The sequence below is a fragment of the Athene noctua genome, chromosome 7 (genome assembly GCF_965140245.1).
Source record: "Athene noctua chromosome 7, bAthNoc1.hap1.1, whole genome shotgun sequence".
NCBI classification, from domain to species: Eukaryota; Metazoa; Chordata; class Aves; order Strigiformes; family Strigidae; genus Athene; species Athene noctua.
In genome coordinates, this window is record NC_134043.1 from 41713958 (window position 1) to 41729378 (window position 15421).

Consider the following 15421-nt stretch of genomic DNA (forward strand, 5'->3'; position numbering starts at 1 on the left):
AATCAAAAATTATCAGGTAAAGCCAGTACTTTGAGTTGTTTTAATATTTTATGTTGTTATAAAGTTCAGCAATTTTAAGGATAAAAGGTAATAAGTCATTTAAACACATTATTTGAAATTTTTATGAGATTCTTAAAAATTGAAAGATCACCATCTTGGTTTTGATTTATGTAATAACCAGTGCATAAAGTAGAATAAGTTAATACATTTTAAAGAACATGCAGAATCCACAAAATTATTTGTGAATTAAATTTCAGCATTAAGTACCATGAAATTCAAAATTAATTATCAGCATAGAAATTTTACATCAAACCCCATTAGTGTACCGTTACATAGAGAAACCTACTTATTTTCTAACAAGCATATCAACTGCTTCAAAACAGAACCACCAGTCAAAAAACCACTAAGAAAAAACCCACCCAACAATTTTCCATGATGTATGCTTTGCATCCTTGCGTGCACCAATAGCCTCAGACAGTCTCCTCTCTATTTTCAGCAAATTCCTTGACATCTCCCATCTACTCCTCTTAACTCCAGTATGGTAACCCCAGCTACACACCATATTTACACACCTGTTCCTAATCACAGTCTATTCCTAATCCTATACTAAGAAGCACCAAAATCAAACAGAAAGACCACTGATTGACATATCAAAAAAGCAACTGCAGATGTGTTTTCATTGTTGGAGAAATGCATGTCAGGTGACAAAGATACAATTCAAACCTCTCATAATCCATATGAGTTGTTACTCCCCCAAACTTTTAAATGCTAGCATTACACCAAACAGACACATATGTACAGGGATTACCACTATAGGATTCAAGTAAATACCTTACTTGCAGACCTTAAGAATTTTACTCACAGCATAAAGGTCCCACATACGGTTGCAGGATCAGAGAGCGATTTATATCCAAAACACCCATACAGCAACTAACAGAGATGTATCTTCAGACTCTCCAACAGGCACATGCACACTATGTGTATTACTGTTACTGTTCTACCTAAATATTCCTCTACCACAATATTAAACTTACCTTGCGCATTTAGAAGTAAATTTAACAAATTTGAGTTTCTACACATACCCAGCCACACATTACAAATCAGAAAATAATCTTTGATTTAGGCTCAAAGTGAACCAGTGCAAGCAAATTATGCTCATTTGTGTTCAAGAATTAATTACAATAGATACCTTGGCACACATCTTTAAGCTGGTGACATAACAAATGGATGTTTTACACTGGGGTTAGTCTTCTACCCTGTGAACATCAGAAACCTTCTGAAAGAGATTTATGGAAAAATACCAGCTAAGCATACTGAAGCTGCACTTTTTCCTAAACTTGAGGTTGATTAAACTAATTACTCCTCTGGAATGGTTTGTAACAGTTTCAGCCTCATACCCTGTACAAGTTTAGCTATGGTATTTAGAATTTAACTTCCCTTCTCCACAATAAAAAAACCTTAAGAGTATATTAATTATAAACATATGTATCAAGGCATTTATGGCTAAGAAATACAGGTTTCCTAGACAGTCTGCTACCGTATTGTAAATCCTAGTCTGCTACTGTATTGTCATTCTTAATAACGTTTAATAAAATTAACCTCTTGATATTTTGTCAGACAAAGAACAACACATTCTTTATACGAATCTTGCAAATGGAAGGCTAGGCAAACTGAAGTTCAAATTCTACCAAGAAAGCTTGCTTAGTAGTGCAAATACAGATGGAGTTACAGACTAGCGATGTGTGTGCTTTTACCTGAAACATAATTTAACCAGTTTCTGGTACATAAGACCACCAATACCTGGTCAGAGCAAAAGTCCATCTGTCCCAGTATCTTATGTCAAACCACAGCCATAAGCAGATGCTAAAAGAAGAGAAGGAATAAAGGAAGCACTTACTCTCTTTTCTACGAATACTTTTCCACTCCCCACCTGGTTTTGTTTGGGACATCCTGAACTGACTGCAGTTTCTACATATTTAACGGCACTCAAACAAGGCCTTCCATCTCCAGTTGAATCCATAAAATCTTTCAGCATTAACAATATCCTTCAGCAGTAAGTTCTGCAGTTCTCTTACTTGCGGCATGATTATTTCTTTTGTTTGGAGCCTGGTTCTTTATAGCCTTACTAGATGCACCGTATTTCTTATGTTGGAAGATAGAAAGCCATTGACATCTACTCTATCCAGGCCACATCTCAACTGCTTCACTTTCAGACCAAAAAGTGAAGCACAAAAATGAAGACCAGCCTAGTGCATCACTCTCATCCAGGAGCCATTCCTTTCCTTTAATTCTTGTGACCCCTGAACCTTCTCCAAACCCACATCATCTTTGCTGAGAACACCAGAACTGCACACAGTATTCAAGATGTGGTTAAAATAACCGTTAGTTTATAGAGCATACAAAACACCTGGTTTAGTCTCTATTTACATTCTAATGATCCTTAACATAATAATCCTAACAACTTTTTAAGTGGCGGATGACATTTTCCACATAATAAACCTATAATCATATACGTTAGGAATGGACTATCTACAGCTCCTCATCTTGATCTCAAGCTGATGGCCTTCAAATAAGACATCAAGACATTACACTATGCTTAATTATATCAACTCTTGGACTCTCTGTCCCATTGCCTAGTCAAATCTGTAAAATGACCATGTCTCTGAAGCTGTGCTGTAGGACATAACTGACAATCTCAAAATGTTCTTCCATTTTCATTTGAACAGTCCCCAGACAAACTCAGCATTTCTGCTTTTCTGTGTTTTTTCCATGCCGTTTTTCCTCTTCCACACTCCTTCCAGACCACACTGTTAATATACCAAAGGCACTATGAACTTTTCAGGCAGCCTCTACTCCATTCATTAGACAAAGAAAACAAACATTAGAAACATAAAGCAAAGAGAAACATATTTAAGAACAGCTTTCTTTTTACTGTAAGTTCATTTTATTTGTATGCTCCTGCATACAAACTAATAATTCTAAACTGTTAAACTTGAAAATGTAAAAAGCAGTAGCTGCTTTAAGCAAGACAAACAAGCATAAATGTATAAATTACATTGGAAGTTTAGTACTGAATTTCTGGTTGTATGTTCCACAAATGGTTTCCATAAAACAAGTGAGACCTAGGGACAAAATTTCAAAAACACCACCTGCTTGTTTCCATCATATTTTAAATAATTAACTCTTCAACAAATGTAAGTGGAAAAAAAAAGTGCCTTTTCATTTCATTTTTGTTTGTACTACAGTAAAAAAAACCAAAACAAAACAAAAACAAACTACAGCCATTTATCAAATACTCTTTTCTTCTGCTAAGCATTGTTTGCTAAAGCAATGACAGTTATTACTACTCCTCCATCACAAAAGATCTATGGAACAGAAAAGGATCTGGAGGATATTCTTACTTTAATCACAGCCTTGTTTAATAAGTGCGTTGCAGTCAGGTGACCAAGAAACATTACATTTCACATGTAATATTCAGAAGCATTCTTTTTCCTTTAATAAAAATAGTACCGAGTTAAAAATAGACATCTATATACAATCTTCTCCTGATTATTGTAACATATCAATATATTTAGGTTTACCCTGAAATGTGTCAGCTGCAGAATTTACTAAATGAAACCATAAATCTGTTCAAAGTTTGACATCGACATGAGTTACCACCATCTGTAGCCATCTAACTGCTAGTGGTATGATGCTATGATAATTTTGCTCCCTAACTACTTACCTCACCCCAAGTTACACTACATAGATGTGACAGAGCAGGCCTTTGGGAAGCTCAAAACCATCCAAGTATGAAATCATTCAGGACCTTTCTTGACAGAGCTGTTTGACCAGTCTCCAAAAGGCCCTGCAACAAACAGCGTACCAGGGAGAGGACCTGGACAGGAGCAATCTCATTTTGAATCATCTTCAGAACAGTCAACAGATTAGCCAGACAAAGATGTGCTGTTTTCACACAGAAAGGCAACAAGTTATCTTGAAATTTTTTCTATTTACTTTTAGCAATTTATTTACAAGAATTTTTACTTGTTAGAATAACAGGCTGTTTTTAAAAGCCATTTTCCTACAACATTATTTTTAAGTGAGATTACTTGTTCTGTACTGTACTAAAACAATACAGAAAAATATAAATATGATTTTTAAGCATCTGTCAAATAGAGAGATTTAGTAGAATGATGAGCATTTAATTACTGAAACTCAGTATCTGCAAAATGACATTATATTTAGTCATAAGTATTTATTGTTGTTACCCCTAACTTGCTCATTTGTATGTCAAATTTTGTTTTTCCAAGACTGTCTGCACTGTGTAAAGATCTGTTTCCAGGAAACGTATAATTGTGCAGTACATAACATCTGTTGCTTTGCATTTTCTGAGCTTCGCAAAGCATGCTTTCCTATATTCACTTAAGTGTATGGACTGACAGAAGAGATATATTGTCACAGTTCAAATAAACCGACAACTACTCTGTACTGAAAAGCATCTAAGTAACTACTACCTTACACAGCTTAAATAGACAAAATCCAGGAAATTCAGAGTTTGGCATTGAATTCTGTTCATGAACTGACCATTTGTTTAAAATTGCAACACACAGGCAAGAAACAGCCACATGTTAGATTAAAGAACTGTGAGGTAAACGAAGTTATTGTACTTTTTTTTTTTTTTTTTTCCCCAAGAGATTTAATATATTCCTACATCTATAACTAAATAAGAAGCCAGGAGAGGGAGGAAGTTGCACCAGATCTTAAACAGAAGAAGAATTTTCTTTCATCAGATCTCTTACAGAAAGGCTGACATATATCAAGGCTCACATGAAAATTCAGGCATTCAATTTTTATTTAAAACACCTTTTTTATTCTTTTTTTTAAGCAAATGTATTTATCTGTGTCTGTTACCACTGACAGACCAAGAGAAAATAGCAGCTTCCATACTACTAGTACAGAAAAATAATGATTCCTTGTAAAATAAAGCCAGTGGTGGTCTGGAAAATAATTTCTAATTCTTATACAAGATATCCTGGAATAATTTAATAATTTGTGATTTACTCTGGTTTCTGAGCATCAATTTTACAAAAATCAAGCACTGTGGCTTACAATCATTCTACACGCTCTGACTTACAATCATATTACAAACCCTCCTAATGAAGTGTGGTCTGAGGCATTTTCTTGGTTTTGCAATTTAAGGGTTTATGTATTTATTGCATCAAACTCAAAGATGCTAAGACTTACGTTGTTATTGATAGATACACAATAAAGAGCTCGACATGAGTTCTGTGCTGTGTTTTTGTTTTATTTAATCTCTAACATTCATAAAATAACATTCAATATTTGGCATTTACAATAGACACTATGCTGAAATATTTTACAATATTCAGCTAGAACAACAAACATAAATCAGACCAGAAAGAAATACCTTTATCAAATATCCATCCACTGAAGAATAAACTGAGGATATTCTTCAATCTTAAAAAGAAACAAACTAGGAAAATTTGGGGAAGGAATAAAATCAGATGTACCCCCTCAATCACTACACTACGTAATTTTTTTTAAACGGCCACCCTTAGGAGCATGATAAAGATAAAATACAGCTTAAGGCTTCAAACAAATGCACTGATCTCCAAGCACCAAACTCATTCCCCAAAGATAAACTCAGCTAATAATGTTTTACACCATAAACGAGCCACTTCTGATAATGGTACCTAAATAATGGGAATTGGGATATTGTGTGAAACACAGCTGACTGATTCTTCTCCACAGAAGACCTGGTAATATTGGCAATTCTAGTATCATAAAACTTAGAGGTTTGTGGGACATTTCTTGTTGCTCCGCTGAACTTACCTGGCAGGGGGAGGAGGGGATGGGGGGCAGCGAGAGGGAGGAAGGGTGGGTTATGGCTCCATAAGAAAACAGAATAGGAAAACAGTTACCTTGAGACCTTACAGGAAGCAAAATGTTCCCATTCCAAAGTGCATTTTTAATCTTCACACTGATAAAAACAAAACACGTGTTCATGTGACAAGAAAGTCACAAACTCATTTTAAAATAAATGAACTGTTTTTTTTCCTGTAGTGGCATTGTCACTGAAAAATATGAAGTCAATTACTTTTAATTTCAAAATCACCTTTTGGAATTAATACAGTTTGGAGTAAAAAAGGTAGAACTGGTTGAGAACACTTAAGAAATTAAGCTAAAGAAATACCAGAAGCCTAATTATTTTTCAAAATATTAAGTCTCATGCATGCTTAAATACACACTAAACTTTTAAAACCATGAACAGTATTATGTGAAAGTAACTACTATTTTTATACAAGTATACATCTTATGTTGGAAACAAAATAATTAGCCACTTTTCCATATTACAAAAAAATCAACATACCATGTTTTCCTGCAGAAGGCCACAGCAAAACATTTTGATAGTAAAGTCCTACAAAAAGGATTTCTATGCTCAGCCAGACTGCAGAAATAGGAAATAGAGATGTCTTCAACTCTTCATTGTAACTACATAAAATCTAGTTACCCAGACAACATCTATATGTGAAAGATATTATTATATATAAAGACATATATAAAGACATATTATGTCTTGGTAATTCATCCAAGAAGTTCCCAACATGCTAAAAAAACTTTTTTTTTTTTTTTGGTTGAATTTACAGAGTCATGACTTCCTTGCCAGTTGGAATCCCACGTTACACAACTATTTCAATCGTGCATGCATTTTCACTTATTCAGCTACACTTAAAGATGTGATTCTAAACAGGTATCACTGTTCAAAGGATACTATCTGCACTCCAAATAAAGGGGAAAGGGTTTATAAACAGCAAGAAGGGAATTCCAAAACTTCTTCCCTAATGAAATAGTTTGAGAAATACCATCCTCACATTTAGTCCGTAGATGCAAGTATTTTTGAGACCACCTAAACAGTTGGAAGGAGGATGTTCTAGTTGCTTATTTCAAGCTAGCAGTTAAAAAAAAAAAACAAACAAAAAAACAAAACCCACCACATTAAATTGTATTTTAAAAGGTTAATCTATTAACTTTACAGTTGCACTCAACTCTCTAGTATGTCAGACAACGGTGAAACACAAGTAACTCAAAAAATTGACAATTAACGTCTAGAGACGGGAATCAACTTAGAAAAGGATCTTAGGATAATGCAATTCTATAGCAGTCCCAGTAGTAAATGACAAAAAGGTCAAATTTTGAAAGGAAACAGCAGATACCACCACAAAACTAGCAGATGTTCCTAAAGGATCATCTGTACAAAAACATAAGCATATGTGAGAGAAATCCAACACTATCACAAAATCAGTTGGTGTCTAACATAATAGCAGTTCCTTATGGCAATATGGTAATACATGTATCAGATACTCAACACATTATGGTTTTTTGTCTGCACATACTGTCACAACATAAGTCATAAAACCCAAGACCACTGATTTCCTTTAAGGAAAACATTAGTTCCACGACCCACTAATGGTCACAAAGACTTCTCAATTCTTCAGGTCTCTGTTCTCAAATTTTCAGCCATTTAGGCTTTTTCATAAATGGTCTAAGAAGGATAATAATATTTTTAGAGTACTATGTGTATGGAAGTAAAAACTTGCGTCTAAAGGCAATGCATCATATAGTTGGCCATACCCAAATGAAAAAGCAAACAAAAAGGGACTCCTTCTATCTAATACCTGATTTGTTTGGGTTTTGCATAATTGTAACATCTATTATTTACCTGCTGCTTTTATAATATACACAGTTAACAAACAGGATATCTACAATGAAAGAAAAAATGTTTCTCTAAGTTTTGTTTATTTTGACTCCAACCAGAGCAGATGACAGACTTTCCTGCTTTATTTTTATTTTCTAACTGTAAAATATAGAAATCCCTTAATCTGAGTATGTCTTTTGCCAAGATACAAAATAAGAAAACGCAAAAGAACATAATATTCTGAATTCTAACCCATTTATTACCACGAACAGTTACAACTATGGAAGCAAGCTTGTATGGATTTACCGTAACAGAAGACTGCATCAGGCACCATGATCCCCACAACTATCCCACACAAGGTGCTACAGAACCACATCCTACACACAGCCCAAGGAGAGAAACAGCTGCAGACAAACAACGTAGGTAGTAGTCTCAGACTCTGAATGGCCAAGCTACCCATCAGATTTTGCATTTGTTTGCTGTAGCCATTACAAGGGAAAAAAAAAAAAAAAAAAAATCAGGAATTATGTCGTTTCTTGGACTTCTAAACATAACCGATTACTTGAAAGAAACCACACATTTTCCAGTAAACTACACTCAAAAATCAAGGTAAATTGGCAACATTAGACACAACATAAAAGACATAAAGGTGCATAGTGGAGGGATACAGATTTAGGGATGATATAGTAAAATGACAACCGTGAAAAGATTACAGCAGCATCTAGAGTATGAAAGACGAATAGAAAACCCCAGTAGTTCCTCAAAGGATGAGGAACAGGATGATTCAGAAACTGAGATACAAGATTTATACTTAGATAAGGGATTTGACTGCATACTCATTTTAGTGATTAAAAAATAACAGTAATCTACACTGAGGAAGGGACTCAGCTCTCTAACACTATCACAGACATGAAAATAGCACTAGCACGGACATCAAAGATTGATTATCATATCAAATTTTTTTTAGTATACGCATTTGGATTCTTTCCATCATGCTATATAAGACCATTAATTTACTCTTGCACACCTTTGCACAGAAAGCATCGTCAAGGGTTGGCAATTTTTCTATGAACAGGAAAATTAAGGCAGTTGAATAACTAACAAACTTGTATACTAACTCTCTTTACCTCATCACCTTATGTCTCCCCTGACTTTCCAGTATCTTCCTTACCCTGTACCACACATACCTCAGGCACTACAGCACCACCCTGCAAGTCTATCTGCCCAGCAACAGCTTCAGTTTCCCCTCCGTTCACTAATACCCCTCTCCACAGTACCCACAAATCCCTCCCACATCTATATGGCACTTCACCAAAACCCTTACACTCCCTTAACATATCAGCTCACCCCCACCACAGTATTCTTGATCTCTCCTTGATTCCAACTTATCTTTCTTCAATTGGCCTGCTCAGCAGCCAAAAACCAGCACCAGCTACGTCTGGCTTGTTACTGGTGTGCCAACTGCCTGATGATGCATAACACGCCAAGCGCCCAGCCAGCCACTGTCCCTCACTTGCCAGCCAGGCAGAGGAGGTGAATAAAGCAGAACATCGCCTTATCTATAATAACAGTACATGGCAAAGCCTAGTTATTACATAGCACAACAGGAGAAACAAAGGGAAAAAAAAAAAAAAAAAACAAAAAACAACCACAAAACCAAAACCCATCACCTTTAGGCAAGTTAAATCTTGCTGGTTTATGGCCTACAACAGCTTTAAGATAACGCAAACCACAACATCAATAGACACAGTTTTCCATCAAAAAGAAAAGGCCATGAAGAACACGTAGTGTGAAAGCTAAATAAATACTGTTATTTCAAATTCATGTATCTTCAGAATCCAGCTAATGCATGCGCAACTCAACATGTATGCAAACCCAAACACTCTAAAATACAATTTGCAAGATCTGTTTTCTGGAACAAAGATTTAAATAGCTGATCTCTCTCTTTGGAGGTAGAGAATTAAAGCACATACAAAAGCCACTATCAGACGCCCAGGATACGTTAATCCCTTTCAACACAAGCAGAGAGGTGCATAAACATGTGAAATACAAGAAAAACACCAGAAAGAATGAAACACCGTAAACTGTTCCACAAACAATTAGCCAGGAACTGATTTGCTGCTAAAAAGTAAAAGCTACCCAAAGAATCAGGACATTATGGCTAAAAGTCACCTGAAATAAAGAACAAATTTTGAGATCTTTAAATAGTATAGCGCATTTCCTTAAATATTTTTAGTTTTTCACAAAAAGTTGTAAATTCCTAAATTCTTTCACAGTTTCATGCAGCATTTATCTAAAAGACATTAATTTTATGGACTTCCTTGAAAAAGATTTAAGAGTCAAGTTTAGACACCAAGGGATAGTTTAAAACTGCATGCTTTCTTCCTTCAGACATCCTAAAGCCATATATTGATGTGATACATGTACATCTCACTCTCAATTACACCTCATATTATTTATTTTTATATCTCTTCCTTAAAAATAGTTTTCCTATTTGGACAATAGATAAGCCACATAGACGAATTATGTTCTCTACACATCAGAAGTTGAATCAAAAGCTTTGAATTTGACCAACGTGGAACTTCAGTAATGCAGATTTTGTAACAGCCAGTTCCCATTTCCATTATTCCTGACTGACCGATAGACTGACAGATGTCTTACTTTAGAGATCCCAAACAGACTATTGGTATCTATTTCAGCCACATCTGTTGCTAAATAGCCTTGGCAGCAGGCCACTATGCACTCGGAATTAATTTTAAGTCCTTTATTGCTAACTCTTTCACTGTTGAAATACATCAGTGTATTGCTGCACTTATGTAGAATATTTATAAATCTATATTTTAGATTAATATCAACAGGAACTATAGTATACTATATAAGAATAACATACTTAAACAACACATTGATCTTTTTTACTTCATTATGAAAATATATATTCAACAATACATTAACCTCTGGATTGCTCCAGAGATCTTACTTTCTTATTGGTCGATTAACTTAGAATATTATGTTCAATTACTTACATTAAAAAAAACAAGATTTATCCAAATTATTATTATTGCTATCCAAATACCCAGTTCAGCCTACACTCTGTCAGTCTGAGACAACTTCATATATCCTTCAGTCAGATACACTACACACACAAGAAACTACACACAGTTTTTCATAATGATCAAAACCCTCCAGACTTCACATTATCAGTAAAACACTAAGTGAGTGCCAGTCTTGTCCCATTTCCTGACAGAAATATGCTGAAAAACTGCAGTTATTGTAAATTGGGAAATTCTGTGGCAATCTTTAAAAAGATACTGAAGGCTTTAAAGAAATACCAGGATTAAAGTTCTCCTTCAAAAACACAAAACAAGCCATATTGGAAGAACAGCATAAAGACGACTGAATTAACACTATTTGTACTGAAACTGTTCTAAAATACAAGTGATTCCTACAGCCACTGCTGCTAGCCCCCTACACTTCATTAGTTTTTCAACTTTAGCTGCACCAGAAAAAAAACAAATCCTCTCTGAGCATTTGTACTTAAAGGTAAATTTTTTTTTTTTCCCATCATTCAGTCATGCTTATTGTCCCCTGGGAACTTCTAAACATCACATATAATATTCAGATCTGTACTTAAGATAGTGTTCTCTGCTATGGTTTTGAAGCAGCATCCAAAATTAGAAGCTCTACAAGGCTGGGTTTGGATTATTAAGAGAGAGAGAAGTCTTGGGTTTTTTCTTAATTTCTGTGATTGTAGCAGAGGAAAACCACATAGAAAGAAGCTAGAAAAAAACACTAGTAACTGCTGACTGTGAGCTCTACTTCTTATTGTAATGCCCACTGCATTGTTAAAAGGAAGCAACCAGCTATGGGTCAGAGGGTATCTGGCTCTGTCCGGTGAGAAGAAAAAGCTCAGCAGCGCTGCAGACCCAGGCTGTAATCGCATTTCAGATTAGGGTCTGAAATTGTTGAAATCCAATTTCAGAGGGAGCAGCCGAGCCACACCTCGCACTGCCCGCGTTCCCACTTGACACATTCATTCCTTCAGGCTCCACATACAGTTGCCTGCCCAAGCCTTACTTCTGCCCAAAGCTTTGTTATAATAGAGAACACACAAAAATCATAATGGGTCATGCTTGTTTGAGAGGGAAGAGGTTGCTAGGGAGCTTACTATAAGATCTGGAGAGCGAACAACAAAGGAAGACATCAAAAATCCTCAGCGAGCACAGGTAGCCAGAAACCTCTAGAAGACAGAAGCTGCAGAAATCAAAGAGAGAGTAAAGAAGGAAGTCTACCTGATAATCACACCGCCAAAAGCTCCACAGAACCACTGCGGTGGGGCAGAACTACACATGCATGAGCGTGACAAGATCAAGCCCAGGCACAGCTTGGGAACTTGAAGCTGGAGCTTTGAGTTCTATGTAGAAGCTGAAGGAGCCAAGGCTGCACGAGCTACCACATGTAAGAACATATGATGGAAACCACAGAACTGAGTATGGCAAACAACTTCAGCAAGACAGGAATACATCGAGGAAACTACTGGGGATGGGAGGTTTGGGGAAAGGGGAGAAAGCAACCACCTGGTAGTTCTCTGACTTGACAGCTGGAGTGACTGACATAGAAGAAAGGTCTTTTCCTAAAACAGGGAGAATTACTACATATGAGTCCAAGCAGGAGACATTTAGCATCACTGGCATAGCATGAAGACCTGACCTAAGACAAACTACGTTATGAAGCTTTTGGTTTGAAGAAAGTAAGCTTAAGCCAAATGCCAGGGGAAAAGACTTGCCCAGACAGCCATTGACCATCCTCTGTAGCTACTGACAGCTCCTCCTGAGCACTGCACTGCTGTACCTCTCTTACACTGAATCAGACTGTGCAACACCCCAGGGTAGTTGCTACTGGGATCCAAAAACATAGGAGAGAAAAAACATTCAAGCTGCAAAATCCGTATTTGACCTCTGCAACTGCAGAGGTAAAACCATCCTGACCTACTGTATCCAAGATGGAAGGAGAACCAGACCAGACTTTTGTTGGATTCATCCCTGAGAGGGCAATAAGCCCTACGCTGTGCAATTTTCAGCTCCTACTCAGCTCATCTACAGTCACAGGCAGGCACATGTAGAGCCACGCTGGCCCGAAGGAAGGAGTCACATGTATCCTTGTGAACGCTGCTCAGGTAGACCGTTGTGTTCCCATCACGATGTAGCCAGAAGGATAGAAGGGTCTCAGAAACTACCTAAGAGTTTTCTTTTTAAGATTATTTCATTCTCAAAGAGAGCCTGGAACAGCCACAGGTGACAGAGGTAGCATCTATACCAGCAGAGGAACTGAAAATCCCTCTATCTTCAATGTCAGTACTCAACATTTAAGAATTTGGAAATCCTATAGTAAAAACTCATAGACTACCACTGGCTCCAAGAAAAACCCAGCATTTGGGAGACACCACTGCCCATTCTGCTGAAGCTAGTAAAGAAGTAGGACATTAAAAGCTTCTCAGAAACCAAAATATTCAGCAGTTCAATGCTACATAGTACAAAACCAAATTGTCAGAGGCAAAGAAGTATCAGCATACGTTTAACACCTGCAATAAACACCCAAATCCTAATATAATCAATGCCAACTTGTCAGTGCTGCTTTCCACAAGAAAGTTCTGACATCTGAAATATGACTGACTTTAAGCACTGAATACTTTATTACCTCGCAGGAACTAAGACAGAAAAGCTCCTGATGTCTGTATGAGTCATTTAAGGATGACAAAATCTTATATAAAGTAGCAACTTAGGGGGTGGATTTTTACAGGGGGAGGGACACATGACCCAAACAACAAACAAACAACAACAAAACCAAACAAAAAACCCCAAGCCAACAAGCCAATCAAACCCAGAATATATTCCCATCCCCGGGAGCATGGAGCAATAGACACCAAAATTCATTCTTCCTCTCTGTACCTTCAAATCTTTCACTGGTGACAATTAAAAGATAATCATGGTCCCTAGTTCCTGATATATGGCAATTCAAGCTACATTAAAAGTAGCCAGAACATAAAGTGGCAATCAAATTAGAGCATTGCACACAGAACTAAATTATTAATAAACCACACTTCAGATCACACATAGAGAGACCTGTAGTTAATCTCAAAGGGGACGGAAGGAGGCTACAGCATTGTGTAACAGCATTACTAAGGCACCCAGGCTGGCTCCACAAGAGAAAGGACTGTATGCACATCAGCGGGGCCATCATCAGAACTCAGCGGTTCTGGTGAAAATCAGGTGTCTAAGTCTGAGCAGAACACTGCGTGAACATGGTTACACTATTTGGAGGATAAGATAATAGCTGTGCATGGCACCATATCAGTTTGATTTCAGTAGCTCTGGTATCCCAACATGGTTGTATGAAATGAAGCATAACGACTTCAGCTGTGAGCATCTGAGCATTCCTCTGCAGCAGCACCACTGGAATCACAGGCTTCCTCAAGCCCCTGCAGCATACAGACTGCCCTGAAGAGGAACAGATGATCATAACATAAAAAAACCTGATATGTGGAAGAAACACTGTTTCGCTGTATGCTGGGTTTATGGCTGTTGGACTGTACCCATATGAAGGTGTGAATTTTAGGCCTGGACAAGCTAACCGTGCCATACCAGAAGGCAGCAATGCCGCCTGGAAACTCTGCATTCCTGAATGAAACTTCAATTTCTCCTTCACATAAGCACGGGGAGGTCACTGCTGTAAGCAAGCACTTTTAAGAGTGCGTATGCAGTTTTGAAAGTAAGTTTATGTTTTCACAGTTTCTAGGAGAAAAAGGACTAGGTTAGTTTAAGGACCGTTCCTTTTCTTCCAAAACTTCTGCGTATGATTTGTTTCATTTGATCAAATCCTTTTGCAACAGCGCTTTCTCACAGCATGTTGCTTTACTGGAAAAAGCACGGAGCAAGAACAGCCTGCCACAAAAGCCTCATCACAAGACTCGGGCACATCTCACAGAACCATACCCACCTATACCCACTCTAGTTTACGTGCCCGTCGAAGAGAGTAAGCTGAGAAAAGTTGATGCAGCAGGAACAAAATCAAATCCTCTCACGGTTCTTTCTGCCTGGGGCTCAGAGGCCATAAAAACACCATGTCTTACATCTCATCCTTCTTGTATCACCTGCCAAGAAGTAAAGGCTCTTGCCAGGGGAGAGCTGCTTCAGGTACGAGACACTCCTTGCCCTTACGAACAACTTGTTCTACTTTTTTTAATCACCAGCGCAACCTTGACGGGAAGAGACACGCCTGTCAGCCCTGCCTTTGCCGAGCTGACGGTAATTCCGTTTTAAGGCGGCTCCCAGCGCCCTGCCCGGAGAGGCCCCGGCCGTAGCTGCCCCCTCGCAGCGCGGCGGGCAGGCCGGCCCGCCCCGAGCGGCCCCGCCGCCCGCTCCCGGAGGCGGACACCCCCCGCCCCGTCCCACCTGTGGGGCTCTCGGGCAGGATGGGGCTCCAGCGGAGCCGCCGGGCGCTCAGCACCACGTCGCAGCTCCTCTTGCTGATCTCGAAGATGCCCCTGAGGAGCGGCTCCTCTCCCGCCTCGGCCGCCGCCGCCAGCGGGGCCACCCGCCGCTCCGCGGGCGCCGCCTGCGCGCGCTGCTCCGTCGGGGGGCGGCGGCGGCCGGCCGGGCGCTCGGGCCAGGCCCGTCGCTGCGGGCGCAGGAAGGGGGCCGCGGCGCCCGGCATGGCGGCGGCACC

At 38.4% G+C, this 15421-nt stretch overlaps 1 protein-coding gene across 2 annotated transcripts in view; it reads right to left on the reverse strand.

Annotated features, from left to right (window-relative positions):
- CERKL (CERK like autophagy regulator) overlaps positions 1-15421 on the reverse strand; it is a 58044-nt gene extending 42623 nt beyond the window's left edge. For both annotated transcript variants that reach the window (XM_074911012.1, XM_074911013.1), the window contains exon 1: positions 15148-15421. In XM_074911012.1, coding sequence (XP_074767113.1) covers positions 15148-15409 — 262 coding nt within the window. In that variant the 5' untranslated portion in view covers positions 15410-15421. The remainder of the gene's footprint in view (positions 1-15147) is intronic.